General features: G+C 36.1%; 1 protein-coding gene across 3 annotated transcripts in view; it reads right to left on the bottom strand.

Moving 5' to 3' along the window:
• DENND4C (DENN domain containing 4C) overlaps positions 1 to 18,864 on the bottom strand; it is a 174,902-nt gene that overhangs the window by 80,386 nt on the left and 75,652 nt on the right. For 2 of the 3 annotated variants that reach the window (XM_037851100.1, XM_037851099.1), the window contains exons 9-10: positions 12,535 to 12,679; positions 9,137 to 9,312 (exon numbers count right to left, since the gene is read on the bottom strand). In XM_037851100.1, the coding sequence (XP_037707028.1) occupies positions 9,137 to 9,312; positions 12,535 to 12,679 (321 nt within the window). Of the gene's footprint in view, positions 1 to 9,136; positions 9,313 to 12,534; positions 12,680 to 18,864 lie in introns of those variants that run through there. The other variant, XM_037851101.1, reaches the window with a different exon arrangement.

The following is an 18,864-nucleotide window of genomic DNA, read 5'->3' as shown; positions in this document are numbered from 1 at the left end:
TTTCCCTAATAGCCAGTGAACTTGAACATTTTTTCATATGTTTTTGAGCCATTTGTATTTCCTCTTCAGAAAAGTGCCTGTCCATGTCTTTTGCCCATTTTTTAATTGGGTTGTTTGTCTTTTCTGCTGTTGAACAGTTAATTGTACACCATAGATGATTGTATGATATGTGAATATATCTCAATAAAACTGAATTTAATTTTTTTTAAAAAGTACATTTAGTTTATTCAGCGCTCATATTGGTTAAAAAGGAAATCAGTGACAACACCCATCACCCAAGACTTAAAAAATGAATGCCAACTAACTGCAACTTCAAAAATTATAAGACTCTAAAGTCAATTAGTCATTTATAAAAATCTTCAGAAATAGCATCATTCTTTGCCATGAAACCACTTAGTTCTACTCTGAGACTGTGTAGTGTGGTATTTCCGGAGTAACTGAAAAACTGCAAAGCACTTTTTTCCACTTTACATCTCCAACAACTTCAATAAGGGCAAATTTGGACACTGATGCCAAGTCATGACAAAACAACTGATTTTTTGTTATACTTTATCATGTTTAATATGGTGGTATTTGGAAATGATTGCTCAAATATCTTAGACTCTTAATAAAAATTCCTCAAAGACCAGAAACAACTGAGTAATACAGATTAATCAATAAGAAGAGATTATGTGAGGACAGACTATAGGTTACAAATGTCACAAGGAGTCCCACACTATCTTTTCTGGAGTTAAAATAGCACTTTTTGGGGACAAATCTTTGCCATTGCTTATAAAACATTCACATTATCCTCGTTCTGGACAAAGTCTCATCTATGTTTTCTGTTAGCAACCTGTCTATTCTGGACCAAGACATACATCAAACCTACAATGCTACAAAAAAAAAAAAAAGAAAAGAAAAGAAAAAATATGATAATAAATTAGGACTTCAATAAGATCTTTTTGTTTGCTAAATATGCCTTATTTCACAATTCACCAACACCAAAAAACATTTTTTGAAGTTGATAGAAATAAACAATAAATAAGTGTAAATCTATGCAGTCCTCACTATCACGTGAAATGACCTATCTCAAAGGCAGTTTGAAAGTATGTAAAAGGAAACAAAAACAAAGTACATTTGAAAAAAAAACAAAGTACATTTGAAATATTCTTTAAATACCCAAAGTCCAAATTCTCAAAATTAAATGTCACCAAAAAATTGACACGTTAAGGTTATATATAAGAATAAATTTGACTATTAGAAACTCATTATTTTCTCAGGAAAATTTTCACATAACTTATCTCATGGGACTTAACACATTTAAATGTCAAAAGAAACCCAAACCATGAAAAAGCACTTCTTTCTTATTCAACACCAAGTCCCATTAAGACCTATATCACAACTACATGAATCTAAACTATGATCATAAAGCAGTAAGAAAACAAAGACATAGGGATGATAATTTTAAAACAAATTAATGAAAACTTCTGTTTCCAGAATCTTATATTCCAAGAATACAAAATATAGCAGACAAATTGCCTGGAAAACTCACTTCTTATCAAAGTTAGCAAAAGTATAAAGATAGCTTAGCTGGCAAGAGAATCAGAAAACACCTCAGGGCTTAAAAATGCAGAGTAACCCGAAAGCCACATCTGTTCTGAGGATTAACAAAGAACCTTGGATTTTATTTTTAACAGTTTTATTCTCATACTATATGATCCATCCAAAGTATATAAATAATGGCTCTTATAATCACAAAGTTGTGCATTCATCACCTCAATCAATTTGAGAAAATATCAGTGCTCAAAAAACAAAACAAAAACAAAACAAAACCAAAAAAAAAAAGATACCCTTATACCCCCGTATTACAGAAACTTAGCATTTGTATATTACCTTTGTCACAACTGATGCAAGAATGTTACTGTTAATTATATCCATAGTTTGCATTAGTTGTACTTTCCCCATATACCACCCTAATATTTAACACCTTGTTACAGTGATGTACATTTGTTCTAATTCATGTAAGAACATTCTCATATTTGTAAAATTAACCAGTCATCCAACAACAGGTTTCACGGTTATACAACCCCATGCTTTTGCTCTAGCTTTCATTCTAGTGACATACACAACCCTATACTTCCCTTTTCAAAAATAATCACATCCATACTTCACTGCTGTTACCCTTACAGTAATGTGCTACATTATCTCTATCCATTTCCAAACATTTACAATCAACCTGATTACAAATTCTGTACAAATTAAGCATCATTATCTACCCTCTTTCTATCTCCTGGTAACATATACTCTCAACTTTAGCTCCAAGAGTCTGCTCATTATAACTAATTCATAGTAGTGAAACCATACAGTATTTGTTCTTTTGTGTCTGGCTTATTTCACTCAACATAATGTCAAGGTTCATCCATGTTGTTACATGCATCAGGACTTCATTTCTACATTCTTCTTATAGCTGAATAATATTCCATTATGTAGCTATATCACATTTTGTTTATCCATTCATCACTTGATGGACAGTTGGGTTGCTTCCATCTTTTGGCAACTGTGAATAATGCGACTAAGAACATTGGTGTGCAAATGTCTGTTTGTGATCCTGCTTTCAGTTTTTCTGAGTATATACCTAGTAGCGGGATTGCTGGATCATATGGCAGCTCTATACACAGCTTCCTGAAGAACTGCAACACTGTCTTCCATAGCAGCTGTACCATTTTACATTTTACATTTCCACCATCAGTGAAGAAGTGTTCTTATTTCTCCATATCCTCTCAAACACTGTAGTTTTCTGTTTAATAGTGGCCATTCTAGTGGGTATCATCTGCAAGTAGTGAAAGTTTTACTTCTTCCTTTCTAATTTGGAGGCCTTTTATTTCTTTTTCTTACCTAAATGCTCTAGCTAACTTCTGGTAGAATGTTGAACAACAGTGGTAACAGTGGGCATCCTTGTCTTGTCCCAGATCCTAGAGGGAAAGCTCTAAGTCTTTCGCCATTGAGTACAATGTTATCTGTGGGTTTTTCACATATTCCCTTTATCATGTTGAGGAAGTTTCCTTCTATTCCTATCTTTCAAAGAGTTTTTATCAAGAAGGGGTGCTGGATTTTGTCAAATGCCTTTCCCGCATGAATCAAGATGATTATGTGGCTTTTCCCCTTTATTTTGTTAATGTGGTATATTACCTTCAATGATTTTCTTCTGTTGAACCATTTTCGGTTTATCCCTGGGATAAAACTCCCTTGATCATAGTGTATAATTCTTTGAAAGTGCTGTTGGATTTTATTTGCTGGTATTTTCTTGACAATTTTTGCACCTATATTCAGAGAAATTGGTCTGTAATTTTCCTGTAGCATCTCTATCTAGCTGTGTTATTAGGGTGATGTTGGCTTCATAGAATGAAGAGTAGTGTTCCCTCCTCTTCAATTTTTTGGAAGAGTTTGGGCAGGAATGGTATTAATTCTTCTTGGAAAGACTGGTAGAATTTACCTGTGAAGCCATCTGGTCCTGGGCTTTTGTCTGTCGGGAGGTCTTGATGACCATTTCAGTCTTTTTCTTAAGATTTCTGTGTTGAGGGCTTCTATTTCTTCTAGAGTCAGTGTAGATCGTTCACATGTATCTAGGAATTGTCCATTTCACCCATGTCTAGCTTGTTGGCGTTCTGTTGTTCATAGTATCCTCTTATGATGCTTTTCATTTCTGTGAGGTCAGTTTTAATGGCCCCCCTCTCTTTTTTATTTATTTGCATCTTCTTTTTTACTTTGTCTTTTTTCTTTTTTAATGTAGGGATTTAGGGCTATTAAGTTTCCCCCTTAGCACTGCCTTCATTGCATCCATAAGCTTTGATACATTGTGCTCTCATTTTCATTTGTCTCAAGATATTTACTGATTTCTCTTGCAATTTCTACTTTGACCGACTGATTAAGAGCGTGTTGTTTCACTTCCATATACATGTAACTTTTCCAGTTCTCCATCTGTTACGGATTTCCAGCTTCATTCCATTATGATCGGAGAAAGAGCTTTGTATAATTTTAATCTTTTTAAATTTACTGAAAACTATATTGTGACCCCAAACATGGTTAATCCTAGAGAATAATATACATGGGCATGTGAGAAGAATGTATATCCTGCTGTTTTGGGGTGCAATGTTCTGTAAATACCTGTTAGATCTAGTTCATTTGTCATATTATTCAAGTCTCTATTTCCTTATTGATCCTCTGTATAGATGTTCTATGTTCTATCTATTGATGATAGTGGTGTACTGAAGACTCCAACAATTATTGTCAAGATGTCTATTTCTCCCTTCAGCTTTGCCAGTGTTTGCCTCATGTATTTTCAGGCACCCTGGTTAGGTGCATAAATATTGATGACATTTCTTTTAGGTGGATTACCTCTTTTAATAACATATAATGTCCTTCTTTGACACTTTTAACAGTTTTGCATTTGAAGTCCATTTTATCCAATACTAGTATAGCTACCCCAGCTCTTTTCTGGTTACTGTTTGTGTGGAACATCATTTTCCAGCCTTTCATTTTTAACCTTTTTGTGTTGGTTATTAGTGTAAAGGCAGTACTTACTTTGACCATTTTATCCTTTGCCTATCATATATCTTATTTCTCTCCCTCTCCTCTCTCTCTCCCACACCTCCCTCTCTCCCCTCTCACCCCCTCCCATTTTAGCTACCCTTTCTGAAATTCTTCATTTCTACATTCTCAAGGCTCTCTTCTCCTGTCTTTTCCTTTCAGACTGTAGCACTTCCTTTAGTATTTCTTACAGGGCAGGTCTCTTGTTCACAAATTCTCTCAGTTTCTGTTTATCTGTGAATATTTTTAACTCTCCCTCATTTATGAAGAACAGTTTTGCTGGATTAAGAATTCTTGGCTGGCAGTTTTTCTCTTTCAATACCTTAAATATATCTATCTTATCATTGCATTCTCACCTCTACAGTTTCTGCTGAGAAACCAGCATTTAGTCTTACCATATGTCCCTTGTATGTGATGAATCACTTTTTTTTTCTTTTGCTGCTTTCAGAATTCTGTCTTTGGCATTTAACATTTTGATTAGTATGTGTCTTGGATTAGGTATTTGGATTTATACTGTTCAGACTATGTTGTACTTCTTGGACATACACCTTTGTGTCTTTCATAAGAGTTGGGAAATTTGGGCCATTATTTCCTCAAATATTCTTTCTGCCTCTTTCTCCCTCTCTTCTCTTTCTGAAACACCCATGATGTGTATATTTGTGTGCTTTGTGCTGTCTTCAATTCCCTGAAACCCTGCTCCATTTTTTCCATTGTTTACTCTGCTTTGTCTTCGGTCTATAAGGTTCTGGAGGTCCTATTCTCTAGTTTACTGATCCTTTCTTCTGCCTCTTCAAATCTGCTGTTGTATGTTTCTAGAGTATTCTTTATCTCTTCTACTCTGCCTTTCATTCCAATAAGTTCTGTTATATATTTTTTGCATGCTTTCAAATTCTTTGTGCTCACCCATGTCTTCATAATATCCTTTATCTTTCTTTGCCATATTTTCCTTCATCTCCATGAAGTGATTACAAGATCTCTTCAAACATCACTGATAAGTTGTTTCAAATCCTGTATCTCATCTGAAGTTTTAGTTTGTTCCTTTGACTGGTGACTAGGCATCTGATTTTCTTGACGAGTTAACTCTGGAGGTCAGTTTCTCTCACTTGTCCATGGTTTTCTTGTTGATTGACTTTGTGCTAAAGCTCTTCTTTGACACTCAGTTCAACTATTTAAATCTTTAGAATAGCTTGTATTTAACTGCTCTGAATTTTTTTGGCTCCTATTTATCTGATTTCTGCCCTGGACATATTGTACAATTTTTGAGACTGCACTATTTGTGCATTTGTCTCACCCCTAGGAGAAAGCTTCCTTTCCCGTTTCTACTCAGAGAATGTTGAGCTGTTCCTTATTATTATTATTATTATTACTATTACTATTTTATTTGCCTCTATGTTTTTAACACTCCTTTCGTTATCTCCAGATGCTTTTACCTGGATAGCTGATTCTCTGAGGAGGGTCCTCCTAGAGAGGACCTTCTCAAGTCAGTTTTTTTCCAGTCAAAAGATGCCTAGGAACCCACAAAGAGGGTGAAGATCAATTCCAAAGTGCCAAGGGGGGGATACCTGGAAGGGTGCCAACCTTCTCTATAACTTCTCTTTGATTCTGTTCTTTCCTGGTGTGTCCAGCAGATGGTGTTCTTCTGCCACCTATTCTCTGCACTCCTAACGTGGTACTGGTGCCTTTAACTCTTAACTGATCTGAATTCTCTGAACAACAGCTACCAACTGTGCTGGGCTGAGTCCCCCACTTTTCTTGGGGAAGAACTGCCCTTCAGCAACCTGTTCCTTGCCTGCCTGAAAAGTTTCGGTGTCTCTCTATCAGCCCCAATTCTGTCCCTGCTAGGAGGTGGGACTGAGGCAGAGACTGCCAGCTGCTTTCTGTCCTGGGTGGGTTGAATTCTTAGCTGTTCTGGAAGCTGGAATCCAGTACTCCAAATTTGCTACTCTAAAGCTGCAGATGATGTCCAGGTTTGACCCCTGGAGCCTCCATTTCCTTGGTGAGCAGCCGTCTTTCCACAAACTGATACCCACCACCCTATGTGGTTACTGTGTCTCTCATCCATCCTGCTTCCTCCCCTGCCAGAAGTGGAGTTGAAACAGAGTCTTTGGGTGTTTTCTGTCCTGGGCAGATTGCAAATTTAGCTGTGTCCAGGGCTGGTACCAGCAGCCTGAATTCGCTAATCAGAAGCCGCAATCGGTGCCTGGCTGTGTCCTCCCACCCCTGTTCCTGGGAGAGAGACTTTTATTTCCAATCAGCGAGTGGCTCCCGAAGCAGCCTGCCATGCCAGTGAGGGATGGGCACCAGCCTCTGCAGCGTGGAGAAATCTACTCACAGATCTTCAACTCAGCTTATCAGACTCTTCCTTCCACTCTTCCCTGGATGGTGTACAGAGTTGTTCTGGTCTCCAGTGCTCCCAGAGAACTGTTTCAGATAGTTGCTGGCTGTTTACTAGCGGTTATGAGGGGACAGAACACAAAGTCTTGGTTCCACAAGATAGGGTATCAGAACTAAGACCCCCAAATACAATTAGAGACTTTGAAAGACTGGTTCAGCTTGAGGTCTAAATTTAGGGTATAAAAACCTCCCCTTAGAATTTGTTACTACAGACCTGCTAACCCATGGGTTTAGAGTTTGACTGCGTACTACCAATGTGGTCCAAGAACTCCAAGTCAAAATAATTAACTGTAAGTGTTCTCTGGCTGGTAATGCCACCAGCACAGAAGCAAACATAATGCCTTCTCTGGGGGGGGACAATTAACTGTATAATAAAAACGTTAAAACACTTCCTATGTGCCAAGGCAATGTTAGCCGACACATTTTAACATCACTGAAATTGTGTTGTGTTCTAAAATTGGTCATGTCAAGTTTAATTCTTATCAATCTCCAATTTTGTGTAATTGCTGTCCAATATTTCACTGCTAGCTTTTAACCCCCTAAATTAAATATTATCATTACTGTATGAATTATCTTCAGCTAATAATCTGGTCCTGACATTTACTATCTGTGTGACTGGACAAATCACTTAAATAGTTTGTTACTCAATTTTCTTATCTGAAAAACGAGGATGGTAATGTACCTAATAAACTATATTTGTTGTGAGTGAATGAACTGAGAAACTGTGTATCATCTTAAAAAAAAAAAGCCTATTCAAAAAAAAAAGCATGCATGATAAATACCAAATTCAAGATAATGATTACCTCTGAGAGACAGGAAGAAGATATGATTAGGGAAGACTAACCAGATGCTTCACATTTATTGGTAATATTTTATTTCTCAAACTAGGTGGTGGATGCATAGGTGCTATTTACATTACTTTCTATAATTTTGGAGTATCTAAAGCATTTCACAATTTTTAAAGTATAATTGAGCAAACAATTCAAAGTTATTTTAGAAAATAATGTTTTGATCAATATAAATTTTATAGACATTATTTAAAACTAGGAAAAATTAAGTATTTCCACAATGTTATTTTATTCAGCATATAAAATAAGGTAAATATATGAACAACAAGTTCTTAAAAATTTGCAAAGGTGCCACATTGTATACAATCCTGAAGTAGATGATACCTTAAAAACAACAAAAATGTGTGTTAAAAAAAATTGTTTAAGGCACAGAAGTAGTTTACTATTTCCTGGCTGTCAACAAATCTAAACATACACAGGAAGGAAGCTACCACAGCTATACAGTTTCAAAATACAATGGTAGATGTATTTCAAATTGTTTTTTTTAAGTTATAACAAACATTTCCTTTCTTCCTTAACTTATTCTTTTAGTTCACGTAGGCATATTTTCCCAACAAATTCTACTACTGTCTCCATCTAGGCTTTACCTAAAATTCTCTATATATTTTCTGTCAATCTCAAACAGTACAGAATAAAAGTTCTCCAGGAGCTGAAAATTAGTACCAACATAAGGAATTTTCAATGCTTACTGCCCTTAATTGCTTTTTGGAGGGTGAATGGAGGATGATGGGATTGGCCCTTAAGACAGCTGCTTCTTTTATTACTGCAGATTACTACTCTCTGGACCCTCATTAATACCACTGCTGTACGTACTTATTTCCAGCAACCACAAGCTAAGACTTTGTTTTTAATATCAATTTCTATGCAGTAAAGAATACATCTTTAAAAAATTCAAATCCTGCTAATGAAGAAAACAATGCAAAATCATCCCATGTTTTAATTAAACTTTATTTCAAACAGGTAAATCCATTTCTAAAAGCTTATATATGGGTTTTGAATTGTACTCAGAAAGCGTATCATCTTTTGTACTCTGAAAGCAGTGTTTAATCAGTTTTTTAAAACCCATATTCCCTTTTGATAAACTTAAATATCTCCTGCCTACCATTTACATTATCCAAATATAAATTACTATAATATTGAACAAGTTTTTCTCAAACTACAAGCTTTCCCAGATTCTGATACTAACCCTGACTGAGAATCATGGTATTAAAGGTGAAAACTTATTATCAAGTTTAAAAATTAGCATATTTCAAGAAGCTTTCAAAAAGACGTAACTACATACGGGGAAAAAATGTAAATGGGAGATAACATAAACAGAATTAACTTACATATATACCATGTTCGTATCCAAGTCAATGCAAACAACATCTTGTGGTGGGTCATGAAGATCAAAATACCTTGAGTCAACTCCAACTATAAATGGTAAAGGTGCACTAAGCACTGCCGCCAGTGAAAGAGGGCAAAGGGGAATATATGGACATTGCCACTGAAATGGAAAGATCATCTGGGAAAAAAGAGTTTTAAAAAATAAACGAAATTTTAAATTTGCAATGGAAATTACATAATTAACTAATATTATTGATGAGGCCTATTAAAAAGCAGTCTCATTTCTTTTACCTTAAACTTCATTCCAAAAACTAAATAACCATAAAATATTGCTAAGCAGTATGAACCAATGTGATCATAATCTTCAAGGACAAGCATGATAAAAATGCTAGCAGCTCTTTGCATATTAATTCGTCCAATGGCTGTACAAAACTCACACTTCTATTTTATGGAGAGAAATCAAAGCAGAGAGAGAAAGCTGACCAAAAGCTTATACACCTGAAACCCATGATCTTTAACTCTTATGCATGTCATCTATTAATTCTCAAAATAATCTTTGACCAATATCCAACTGAAAGCACCAACCACTACAAAAACTAATGCTTTTCTTGGGAATCAAACTTCCTAAGTTTTCAAATAAACATATAAAATGACCCAGCTTCAGTAAAGCTAGGCATCTTTAAAAAAAAAAAAAAAAAAAAAAAGACATTCTGATAAGTGAAAAAAGGTAGATTAAAATCTTTTAATAATCACTGACGATAAAAATTTTCCTTTGCTATAAAAATCCTTGCTCTCTTTCAACATCTAGTTCAATTCTCTTCTCACCTATTATTACTTACTCCAAAGAAATGCCTATGTACTTACTACCTTTGCCAGTTATTCCAGGTTATTCAGGATTGGGATTTTATCTTCAATCATTTATTTAGTTAACAAATATGTGAACACTTTCTATATGCCAAGCATTGTTCTGGATGATGGGAACATAACAGTGAACAAAACAAAGACACCTTCCTCATGAGATTTATAATCCAGTGAAAGGATCAGCCACTATTTCCTTTAAAAGATAGCAAATATTTCAGGCATTGCAGGCCATATTGTCTCTGTTAGAACTACTCAATCCTGCCACTGTAGTGTGAAAGTAGCCATAAGCAATAAGTAAACAAATGAGCTATGTTCCAGTAAAACTTTATTTTACAAAAATGGGTGGCAGGCAGGATTTGGCCTGTGGGCCCTAGTTGCTAACATCTAGTCTAGCACGAAGAGATAGGAAATAAACAAAAGACAAAATAAATAAAATATTCTATGTCCCAAAGTAATACGTTCTATAGAAAAAAGAGAAGGTAAAGCCAAGTGAAGAGAACTGAAGTTGAGAGAAGGAAAGGAAAAAAGCATGCTGCATTATTAAATAGGGAAAACAGGGTAGACTTCATTAAGAAAATGATAACCAAGCTGAAACCTGAAGGAGGTGATGAATTTAGTCAAGGGACTATCTAGGAGAAAAGAAAGAAAGAGAACTTTAAGAGAAGGAACATCTAGAAAAAGGCCTTAAAGTATGGGCCTGCCTAATATGCTTCAAGGATAGCATGGAGGCCAGTGTAGCTGGAGCACACTGAGAAAGAGGCAGAGTAGCAGAAGATGAGATCAGAGAGCTGAGGGAACTTGGAGGAATTTCAGTTTTCACTATTTTTTTTTCAACAGAAGGTGCATTACACCTGCAACTATGTAACAAACCTTAAGAAAAACTATTTGACCACCCAATATGGCATCCTACCCTTAACTTTTGATTTTTGCAGCACAATCAGAAGTGTAGTCATTTTATAAAAACCCTCAAGGTTTTCATCAATTTTTGCTACAGGTCTCCATTAATTTTATGATGTTCTTTGATATTCAAAACCTTCTCCTTTTGAAGCATTTATCAGATCACCTTTCTTCTCAATTTTCTCTTCTTCAAATGGTAAATTGCCTAACTCTTTCGAATCATTTATCAGTGGTTTTGCATGCAATTCAGGCAATTCTCCAACAACTGAACTTCATTCAAACTTTGTTTTTCTTAAGATTTCCAATTCCACATTACAATTTTTCCACCTGTTCTTACACTATATTGCTGAAGTCAATGAAGAGACTGAATCACAAATGTTCTGACAAAGGGGCAAGAATAAACACTAACGTTTTATAAGATGGGATATTTGAGCAGGAACTTTTAAAAACTGGTCAGTTCATTTTCATGTCACGTGTAATGACTTTTACTTTCACAAGCAAATGTGGAGGTTTGGAAAACTAATACTTAATGAGGGCCCTCCCATAAATCATCTCATATGGTCATTACTGCTTTGAGTCCTAGCAGCATTTCTCTGACCAGATAAAGATCTTGAAGACATATTCCATTTGTTGATTTAACAAGTACTTACTGAGCGCCTACTTGTATTAGACAACTGTGTTAAATGCAGACATTATGGGTGCAAATAAGAGACTAGGTCTTTATTTCCATGAGATTTACATTCTCAAAATGGGGAAAAGATGGAGAAGACTAAACTATTTCAAATTAAATAAATAATGAAGGTCAGAGTTGGAGAAACAGAACATCCAAACTTCTATATTATGTCTTAAAAAGGGCTACATGATTAGCTTCTAAGTGCCGTGGGAAGCCATTCAAGAACATTAAGCAGGGAATCACTTGATTTAATTTTAATTTATGTTTTACACAACAGCTCAGCATTTGTCTTTTATCCCATTTCACAATCACTTACAATTTCCTATATATTACCTGGCTCACAATGATTAAAAGTAGTAAAGTGGAGAGAAATTATCTGCATAATTCATTTGTATAATTTTAGGGTAGCTGAAATTGGACACAGGCTTGCCTTTAATATAATCAGCTTCATTCACAAGTTTTATTATATAATCATATAGATTCCACTCTCTGAAGAATTCTAAAATATGAAAAATCAAGAACTGACATTTCCCCTTAAACAGAAATCACCTTTGTTTTTCATACTTCCTATTTATCTTTGCCACTTCATTATATTTATGTTAAATTTTTGCTGCACAGTTAATTTTTTTTTTAATAATAAGTTTTATTTTGAAATAAGTTCAATCTTACAGGAACAGTTGTAAAAACAGTACAAACCCCATACATAGAACTCCATCATACCCCGACCCCCCTCCCCCAATACCCTGATCCATCACCTTTAAGCTCCTGTCACACCACTGTCTCTTTCTTTCCCTTCCTCTCTCCCTCCCTCCCTCCCTCCCTAACACCCATCATCTATTGCTCTGTCCTCTGAACATATGAGAGCAAGCGCACAGTTAATTTTTAAAGCTGCTTTCTTTGAAGGAAATTTCTCTTTAGAGTAAAAATTCTCTCAGTACTTATGTACCAAAAGGAAAATTCTATACTTACAGCTACAACAGCTTCAGCAACCCCAGTCAACACAGCCGGCCTAAGAGAATGCAGCAGAATTTTACTCTCAAGTAAAACAAAGAGCAGTAGTGTTGCACAATTTTCAGGACCCAGATTCATTAACAAGGTGCTAAAGTTGGCTCCACTAGAAAAATAGAAAAAAAAAAAAATTAGTGTGAACTATTTTGCTAAAACATTTTAAGAACTCCTAAAATTATTTCCTAAGTATTAATAGATGGAAAACACACCTTTAATTTCAAGTCCTGACTTAGTTACCAGTGAAAAGTAGCAAATTTAATGAGATAGTAGAGGAGCAAATAACTAAGTGTTAAACATAAAAGCAGGGAAGCTTAACTTAAGTAACAGCTGATTCTTAAATTCCATTACTTTTCAGAAAAAAAAGAATAAGAAAAAGCACCTTCAAATGAAATAGTATACTCTGGGAAGATGGCAGCATAAGAGAGGCAGAGCCAACTATAGGAAGGGCAGAAAGTGCCCAGAACAGTGGCTCCAGAGTGTGACCGGCTGGAGAGGGACCGCTATAACATATAGTGAGGACTTGGATGAAAAAGTGGAAAAACTGCATCTGAAAGGACAGGGTGACTGTATTTGCCTGGTTCCACTGCCAGAGGCTGGCGGCTTGAGATGGCTACTAAGTACGGGAAAAGAGCAGCTATCCATGCCCCGTTTACCCATCTCAGCAGTTGGCTGGGGAGATAATCCTTCACAGCCCCTGTGGCTTGGAGCTCCTGTGAGGGTACTCAGGATTCAGTGGACTTGTGGTGACTGCATTTACTCTTCCTCCACAGAAACCCAAGGTGTGCACAGGCAGAAAGGTGAGGGTACCACAAAGAAGTGCCAGGAGCCCCTCCCCAACCCCAGAGGCTCACAGGCGCACAGTGGACAGGGACTCTGGCACATTTGCGCTAGATGCTAAGACACACAGCCACACAGCCCAACAGTGATCTACTAGGAGGCCCAGGAACTACCGGAGCCACCATAACCTTGAGAAGACTTCCTGACAAACTGCACAGGGCCGAACCGCCATCCACAGGGCTGGGAGCTCCCAGTGCACACGGAGAACTGGTGCACTAATTGGATTTCCACCTGGTTTGCACCCCGAACAGTGCACAGGGAAAGTTGGGGGAAAGCTGGCTTGAAGCTAAGAGGTGGCGCAAAAATGCCATCTGCTGGGAAGAAAAGGAAAGTGCACTCCAGCAAGCTGTAGCTCTGCCAAATTATAGATAAACATTCAAATAATCCTGCATACACAAAACAACCTGATCAAGATAAGCAAATGCTCCAAAGCCAACAGAAAATCACAAACTACATGAAGACCCAAGCAGACATGGACAAAGCCAAATGACCAAGTTAAAAAGCTGGAGGAGACAGAATCTGGAGCAATCAAAGATGTAAATACAAATCTTAAAACAACTTCAATGGATTGGCTAAAGACATAAAGGACCTCAAGAAGACTCCAGAAGACCACAGAGAAGAATTTAAAAGAGTAAATAAAGTAGCACATCTTATGGAAATACAGAGTACTGTAGATCAAATTAAAAATATACTAGAGACACACAACAGCAGATTTAAGAGGCGTAAGACAGAATAAGTGAACAAGAGGAAAAGACAATTGAATGTGAACACACAAAAGAACTAACGGTGAAAAAAATTTTTGAAAGGGATCTCAGGGAAGAACAATATGAAGTGTACAAATATAGGAATCACTGGTGTCCCAGAAGGAGAAGAGAAGGCTAAATTGCTAGGAAGAGCATTTAAGGACATAGTTGGGGAAAACTTCCCAACCCATAAAAGCGATATAAATACGCAAACCAAAGAAGCCCAACCAAATACACCAAATAGAATAACTCCAGATAGGCCCACTCTGAGATACATACTAATCAGACTGTCAAATGCTGAAGAGAAGAAAGTCCTGAAAGCAGCAAGAGAAAAGTGATTTACCACATACAAGAGAAATCGGTTAAGACTAAGCACTGACTATTCAGTGGACACCATGGAGGCGAGAAGGCAGTGGTATGACATATTTAAGATCCTGAAAGAGAAACTGCCAGTCAAGAATTCTTTACCCAGCAAAGCTCACCTTCTGAGGGAGACTTTAAAATTTTCACAGACAAATAAATGCTGAGAGAATTTGTTAATAAGAGACCTACCTGCAAGAAATACTAAAGGGAGCTCTACTGGTTGAGAAAAAAAGAAACGAGAGAGAGGCCTGGAGAAGGGCACAGAATTGAAGAGTATCAGTAAGGGTAACTTCAAGGAAAAAAAGAGAGAGAGGGGAAAAATTAGATCTGACAACTTAAAATCACAGGATAAGATGGCTGGTTCAAGAACTTCCTTCACAGGTATAACTTTGAATGTAAACAGATTAAAATCCACAATTAAAAGACACAGACTGGCAGAATAGACAAAAGACTATGACCCATCGATACACTGTTCCTAAGAGACTTATCTTAGTCCCAGTGATACAAAGTGAATGAAAGTGAAAGGATGGAAAAAACTATTCCATACAAGCTGCGACCAAAAGAAAGCAGTGGTAGCTATGCTAATAACAGACAAAAAAGACTTTAAATGCAAAGACGTCATAAAAGACAAAGAAGGACACTGTATATTAATAAAAGGACAATTCACCAAGAAGAAATAACAATCATAAATGTTTATGCACCCAATCAAGAAGCTCCAAAGTACATGAGACAAACATTGGCTAAACTGAAGGGAGTAACAGACATTTCTACAATAATAGTGGGAGACTTCAATACACCACTCTCTTCTATAGATAGAACAAGTAGTTAGAGGACTAGTAAGGAAAATGAAAACCTAACAATGTGATAAATGAATTACACTAAGATATATATAGATTGTTACATCCTAAATTACAGGATATACATTCTTCCCTAGCACTCATGCAAGGTTCTCCAGGAAAAATCATAAGCTGGACCACAAAACAAGACTTAATAAATTTAAAAAGACTGAAATTATTCAAAGACATTCTCTGACCATAATGGAATGCAACTAGAAATCAATAACCATCAAAGAACCAGATCTTTCACAAATATATAAAGGTTAAACAGCACACTCCTAAACAACCAGTAGGTCAAAGAAGAAATTGCAAGGAAAATATCTAGGGATGAATGAAAACAAGAACACGACATATCAAAACTTCTGGTTGTAGCCAAGGCAGTGCTGTGAGAGAAATTTAAAGCTCTAAATGCATACATCAAAAAGGAAGAAAGAGCTAAAACCAAAGACCTAACTGAACAACTGAAGAATCTAGAGAATGATCAGCAAACTAACCCTAAAGCAAATAAAAGAAAAGAAAAAAAGATTAAGGAAGAAATAAATGATCTGGAAAACAAAAACACTAAAGAGAATAAATAAACCAAAACTTGGTACTCTGAAAAGATCAACAAGATTGACAAACCCTTAGCTAGACTGAGGGTCGAAAAGAGAGAAGACCCAAATAAACAAAATCAGAAATGAGGGTGTGGTCATTACTATGGCTCCCAAAGAAATTTTAAAAATTACAAGAAGATACTATGAAAAACTGTACACCAACAAACGAGACCACTTAGAGGAAATGGACAATTTCCTGAAAACACATGAATAACCTAAACTGTTTCGAGAAGAAATAGAAGACCTCAACAAATGAATCACAAGTAAAGAGATCCAATCAGTCATCAAAAATCTTCCTACAAATGAAAGCCAAGAGCCAGATGGCTTCACAAGGAAATGTTACCAAACTTTCCAAAAAGAACTGAAACCACTCCTGCTCAAACTGTTTCAAAAAATTGAAAAAAAAAGGAATACTACCTACCTCATTTTATGAAGCTAATATCACTCTAATACCAAAACCAGATAAAGGTACTACAAGAAAAGAAAACTACAGGCCAATCTCTCTAATGAATATACATGCAAAAATTCTCAACAAAATACTTGCAAATTGAATCCAAAGGCACATTAAAAGAATTATATACCATGACACAGTGGGGTTACTTCCTGGCCTGCAAGGGTGGTTCAACATAAGAAAATCAATGTAATACAGCACATTAACAAATAGAAAGGGAAAAATCAAATGATCATCTGGATAGATGCTGAAAAATCACTGGAGAAAATTCAGCATCCCTTTCCAATAAAGACATTTAAAAAAGCAGGAATTGAAGGAAACTTCCTCAATATGATAAAGGGCATATATGAAAAACCCACAGCCAGCATAGTGCTCAATGGTGAGAGAGAGAAAGTCTTCCCCCTAAGATCGGGAACGAGACAAGGATGCTTACTGTCACCACTATTATTAGACATCGTGCTAGAAGTTCTAGGCATTGCAATTTGCTAAGACAAATAAAAGGCATCTAAACTGGGAAAGACTAAGCAAAACTGTCATTATTTGCAGATGATATGATTTTATTTTTGGAAAATCCTGAGAAATTGACAACAAAGCTACTTGAGCTAATAAAACAAATTCATCAGTGTGGCAGGATACAAGATTAATGCACATAAATAAGTAATGTTCCTACACATTAGTAATGACCTTACTGAAGAGGCATTCAAGAAAAAAATTCCATTCACAATAGCAACTAAAAAAAAATCAAGAATCTAAGAATGAACTTAACCAAGGATGTAAAAGACCTCTACACAGAAAATTACAAAATGTTATTAAAAGAAATCAAGGAGGACCTAATTAGGTGGAAAGATATTCTGTGTTCATAGATAGAAAGGCTAAACATCATTTACATGTCAATTCTACCCAAACTAATCTACAGATTCAAACGAAATTTCAATAAAAATTCTAACAACCTACTTTGCAAACTTGGAAAAGCTAGTCGTCAAATTCATTTGGAAGGGAAAGGGGCCCTGAATTACCAAAAACATTCTGTAAAAGAAAAACAAAGTGGGAGGTCTTACACTTCCTGAATTTAAAGCCTAATATAATGCCACAGTCATCAAAACAGCATAGTACTGGCACAAAGACAGATATATTGATCGATGTAATCAAATTGAGAGCTTGGAAATAGACCTCCAAATCCACTGAACTGGGACAGAGCAGTCTCTTCAACAAATGGGGCTGGGAGAACTGGATATTCATATCCAAAAGAATGAAAGAGGACCCCTTCCTCACATCCTATACAAAAATTAACTCAATGTAGACCAAAGACCTCAATATAAGAGACAGTACCATAAAACTCCTAGAAGGGAATGTACAGAAACATCTTCAAGACCTAGTAGCAGGAGTTCACTTCTTAGACCTTACACCCAAAGCATAAGCCACAAAGAAAACAATAGATAAATGGGAACTCCTCAAAATCAAAAGCTTCTGTGCCTCAAAGGAATTTGTCAAAAATATGAAGAGGCAGCCATTCAATGGGAGAAAATATTTGGAAACCATGTATCTGATAAGAGACTGATATCCAGCATATATAAAGAAATCCTACAACTCAACAATAGTACAAACAGCCCCATTATAAAATGGGCAAAAGATATGAAAAGGTATTTTTCTGAAGAGGAAATACAATTGGCTAAAATACACATGAAAAAAAAATGTTCATCTTCACTAGCTATTAGGGAAATGCAAATCAAAACCACAATGAGATATCATCTCACACTGATAAGAATGGCTACCATTAAACAAACAGGAAACTACAAATGCTGGAGAGGATGTGGAGAAATTGGAACTCTTACTCACTGCTGGTGGGACTGTATAATGGTTCAGTCACTCTAGAAGACAGTTTGGCGGCTCCTCAGAAAACTAGATATTGAGTTACCCTATGTTCTGGCAATTCCACTTCTCGGTATATACCCAGAAGATCTGAAAGCAATGACATGAACAGACAATTGCACAATGATGCACTATTTACAAGTGCCAGAAGATGGAAACAATCCAAGTGTCCTTCAACAGAAGAGTGGATAAACAAAATGTGGTACAGACATATGATGGAATACTATGCAGCAGTAAAAAGGAATGAGGTCCTGTAATATATGACAACATGGATGAACCCTGAAGACATAATTCTGAGTGAAATAAGTGAGAAACAAAAGGAGAGATATTATATGTTATCACTAATGTGAACTCCTCGAACAATATAAAATTAGTGTCCTATAATGTAGAACATAGGGGACTTAGAAAGAAGCTAGTGAAGGGGGAATGATAACCTAATATATACAGACATGATAGTGAGGGAGAACTTAGAGGTATGGGAATGGACAGGGGTGATAAATGTTCATTACTGGGATTATAAGTATCAATGCCACATTGAAGGTGAACATGGTCAAAAGTGGTTGATTAAAGGCATCTATCCCACAGATTAGCACTACAAA

This window comes from Choloepus didactylus, chromosome 10 (assembly GCF_015220235.1).
Source record: "Choloepus didactylus isolate mChoDid1 chromosome 10, mChoDid1.pri, whole genome shotgun sequence".
NCBI classification, from domain to species: Eukaryota; Metazoa; Chordata; class Mammalia; order Pilosa; family Megalonychidae; genus Choloepus; species Choloepus didactylus.
This window is presented reverse-complemented; position numbering and strand designations above follow the sequence as displayed.